Source organism: Hemibagrus wyckioides, linkage group LG19 (genome assembly GCF_019097595.1).
Source record: "Hemibagrus wyckioides isolate EC202008001 linkage group LG19, SWU_Hwy_1.0, whole genome shotgun sequence".
NCBI classification, from domain to species: Eukaryota; Metazoa; Chordata; class Actinopteri; order Siluriformes; family Bagridae; genus Hemibagrus; species Hemibagrus wyckioides.
Window position 1 is genome coordinate 17,062,501 of NC_080728.1, and position 4,400 is coordinate 17,066,900.

Below are 4,400 nucleotides of genomic sequence, written 5' to 3' on the forward strand. Positions count from 1 at the left end.
TATATATCATTAGTATGGAATAAAAAGTTTAACAGTATTTTGTGTATGCGGTGTTCAGGCAAGCGTATCCCGGGAGGAACACGGTGAGCTTCAGTCCAGAATGACTGCAGCGGAAAAAGCTTTAGCGGACAAGCAGAAAAAGATCGACGACATGAAGCAGGAGCTGTTTGAGAAGGACAAAGAGCTGGAGACCATCTCTGTGTTTAAAGCTCAGGTGATGTGCTCTTTGTATTCAGTCATCCAATCAACCAATCATGTGTCAGCAGCTCAGTGCGTAAACTAATGATACAGATCATGAGCTCCACATTAAACCTCAGAATGAGGAAAAGTGTGATCCTGGCATGGATGTTTAATGTCAGATGGGCTGATTTTCTCATGGCTCTGTTTATTTCTTGCTCTATTTTGCCCCCTAGTGGCTGAACAGAGACAAAACAATTCATTTACACGATGAATTGTAGAAAGTAGATTATAAATGTGTTTTGAAGGACTGTGGGTTTGACTCCCTGGGTCTGATGAGTTGATGGACTGTATGTGTGTGTGTGTGTGTGTCCTGACAGGCAGAGGTGTATTCCTCAGACTTCTACGCCGAGCGAGCTGCGAGGGAGAAGATTCACGAGGAGAAAGAGCGCCTGGCTGCTCAGCTGGAGTTTTTCAAAAAGCAGAACATCCAGCTACAGGATGAGGTGGAGTCAATGGGCAGGTACAACTTGTCTGTCTTTTCTCGTGTCTGTGTTTTTGCTCTGACCTCTCTGTATTAAGCAGAACTGACCGGTGTGTTTCTTCACCACAGACAGTCTATGACCGAGATGCAGAGGAGACACGTGCCGCGTGGTACAAACCCGGGTGATTCTTCACCACACATGCCGGTAGGCAGAGGTAAGTTACTGCAGCATGATTACTATTCATTTCTTCCTCATGAGGTGCCACTGGAGCCAGGGGTGAGGGGTGAGATACCTGCCTCAGCAGCTGGAGTAAATGCAGTTGTAATAGTTTTAAAATGGTACGTTCCGTTTTAGGGGTGTGTAACATGTAGTCTAGATGTTTCATCTTTCAGAAATGCTACATCACTGTATCCTCACAGAAAACCTCACCATATCAACAATTAGACATTTACCTTAATATGAAATGTCTGTAGTACAAATCCAGGTGAATTAGTTGCTACTATAGAAATGATAATGTATTAAAACAAGCGCATCACAGAGCTGCTGGAGGATAAAACCAATAAAAAAGACCTTTCTCTCGTCTCTTTCTCTCTCTCTCTCTCTCTCAGTTGACTGGCAGCAGCAGGTGAATATTCCTGAGCACGCCTGTCCTAAATGTGGGGAAGTCCTTCCCGATCTGGACACTCTCCAAATCCACATCATGGACTGCATCATCTGAGCCGAAGATCCTGTCAGAAGTCTTCATCATCTGAGTGACACGACAAACAGGACAGCAGGATCGGAGAACGCATTCCCTCTACACAACCCCCGCATTCGTATTTAACGTAATCTCCGTAGAGAATCGCTTTCTGTTTATTCTCTAATCGCTCTGCAGATCTAATTACTCACCGTTCTTCATCACGTAACCGAGAGGATTGAGGACGCGGAAGTCATCTTCTATAAATGTATACACTGTGAGAAGATCTTTTTGATCATGAAGTGAAATAGAACGTTACAGTCCAGACGCGAGGCTGGGATGGAAGATGGACTGTGGAATAAAGATTATGAAACTATATTTTGTTATAGAAATAGAATATATATATATATAATAAAGAGAGAGAGAGAGAGAGAGACGGAAATTAAGACATATTTAAATCTTAATCTAGCTTTGATTTATATAGTGGTCAGATTTTACTTTGGAGAAGGAACTTTATGTTAAAATATTTACGTTTTATCAGAAGAGGAAGTTTATGAATCTGTCAGATTGAATGGATTAAGTCGAGGTGAATATATGTAGCGTGAATAACGGATAAAGCTTTAAAAAAAAATGCTCTAATGCTTTATTATGTATGCAGGGTTTTGTGTCTTTTTTTTGCTAACACGAGTAGCCGAGTGAGTTCAGGTGCTGATGCAGTTATATAACCTATGCATCCACATTTAGCCTGTAATGTGATGAAAACCTTCGAATAAAATGCTACATTATGAGAATCCCTCTGCGTCTGACACTTTGGAAAGATCTCATGCCCTTCATGGTATTCAGAAGCTTTGTATTATTTTATTTCCCCGTTTGTAAATTGGCTCCAAAAGTAATGGCACCTTACCTAACCCCTGCGGTGGTCAACTCCGTATCTGGAGCTTCTTCCCGGGATCCTGGTACACTGCTGTAACTGATCCTGGAGTACGCCATATCATATCATAACAGCTCGACGTTCCTGCTCTTCAACCATCAAAATAACACCTCCTATCCAGTAATAGAGAAGCTTTAATGCCAGACAGTAGAACAAGCAGTAATGTGAAATTCAACACAAGCACATTATTTTATTTTTAAGAACACTGCACTGTTCTTCAATATTCAGTTCAATTCATTTGCATAGTGCTTTTACCAATAGACTTTGTCTCAAAGAAGCTTTATGGAAGTATAGTAAAATTCTAAAGTATTTATCTATAATATTTATCCCTAATGCGCAAGCCTGGAGCGACAGTGGTGAGGAAAAACTCCCTGTGATGATATGAGGAAGAAACCTTGAGAGGAACCAGGCTCAGAAGGGAACCTCATCCTCATTTGGGTGACACTGGACAGTAAATAATGTAAATGTAAATTATGTCCTTTCTACAACAGTTTATAGTCAGGTGGAGTTGTGCAACCAAGAGCTCCGGAGGAACTAACAGATCAGCATCATTTCTGAGTTCATTATAGACTTCACACTAATTCCTTCCAAACGTTCACAGATGAAGACCTGAACGCAAAGCTGACCGATGCAACACGGTAGTTGAAGAACATTCAGCTGCTGAAGAAGTGAATTTAATTCTGTTGCATCACATTCCACTTTAATCAGTATGCTGCAGTCGTGCTGCACTGATAAGCAATCAGTCCAATCAGAGCCCTAAGCTGTAACTCGTGGGTGTGGTTTCACTTGGACAAGGAGAGGAATTTTCCAGAAAGCATCACCATCCAAAATCCATCTTATTGTTTCCCGTTAATCATCTGGCTTTTACACCTTGCAGCAGAACCAGTGCTTCTCAAAGTGGTGTCTGGACCTACCCCTGGTTCCCTGAAGCATCCACCATTATGCAGCTGACTGGGTTTAATCCAAACCCTCAGCAATATTTAGAATCAGTACTCCATGATACAGATTGATAAATGAGCTGTTGAGCAACAAAACATCTTGATGATGTTATGCATCATACACTATGTGGCCAAAGACATTCAATTTAATGATGTTATAATAAGCTCCACTCTCCTGGGAAGGCTTGTTATTAGATGTTGGAGCAAGGATTTGTGTTAATGCACAACATATGAGCGTTAGTGAGATAGGACACTGATGAGGCTCCAGTTCCTGTTCATCCCAAAGGTGTTCAGTGAGAGTCAGAGCTCTGTACTGGACACTCGAGTTCCTCTACTGTAACCTTAGCCTTCACACCAGGTCCTGAGCGTGTTTTGTGCACAGGGGCATTGTCATACTGGAACAAGGTTTGGGTCTCGTTAGATCCAGTAAAGAGAAGCTATATTTCTACAGCATGCATTCTATAATCATGTGCTTGCAACTTTGTGGAAGAACCTCATATGATGGTGTGATGGTCTGGTGTCCACAAACATCTGGTCATATACTGTTGATTTTTGTGAGACTATCTACACTATCCTATAGTTTGTTGTTTTTATTGTCTTTAAGAATTAAAAATTAATATAATATTTATTATGATTATTATAAATCAGGGCGATGTGGTGGATTGGTGGTTAATATGTTTGCCTCACACGTCCAGGGACGAGGTTGATTCCTGCTTCCTCTGTATGTGTGTGGAGTTTACAAGCTCTTCCTGTGCTTCAGGGGTTTCCTCCGGGTTCTCCAGTTTCCTCCACCAGTCCAGAGACCTGCGTTGCACGCTGATTGGCATCTATAAATTGTCCGTACTCTGGGATAGACTCCAGCTTCTCTGTGACCCAGTAGGAATATAGGTGGATGAATGAGTATTATAAATGAAATATGAGTTTATCCAGTCTGTTTTTAGACACATTTCGAGCTTTAAATATAACTCTTTCACTGGTGGATGATCTTTAGCCTTTCGAGAAATGCTTAAATTAAGAAAAAATCTCATCAAGACTGTGTTTAAAGCTAGAAATTAGTAAAGGTGTCTAGGTATAGGTATAGGTTTAATAATCGTATGTTTGGTTTACTTGTATTTTTATATAGGAAATACTAGATATATATGATTATATTCAAAATATTTTAACATGCTAAGGTGGTGTTTGTTGCCCTGAAT

At 40.8% G+C, this 4,400-nt stretch overlaps 1 protein-coding gene across 1 annotated transcript in view; it reads left to right on the plus strand.

The window, feature by feature from the left end:
* The window catches only part of optn (optineurin), a 13,533-nt gene extending 11,404 nt beyond the window's left edge, over nt 1-2,129 (plus strand). Inside the window, exons 11-14 of the mRNA XM_058416927.1 lie at nt 59-214; nt 558-700; nt 791-876; nt 1,271-2,129. Of these exons, the coding sequence (XP_058272910.1) occupies nt 59-214; nt 558-700; nt 791-876; nt 1,271-1,380 (495 nt within the window). The 3' untranslated portion in view covers nt 1,381-2,129. The remainder of the gene's footprint in view (nt 1-58; nt 215-557; nt 701-790; nt 877-1,270) is intronic.
* The last annotated feature ends 2,271 nt before the right edge of the window (nt 2,130-4,400 follow it).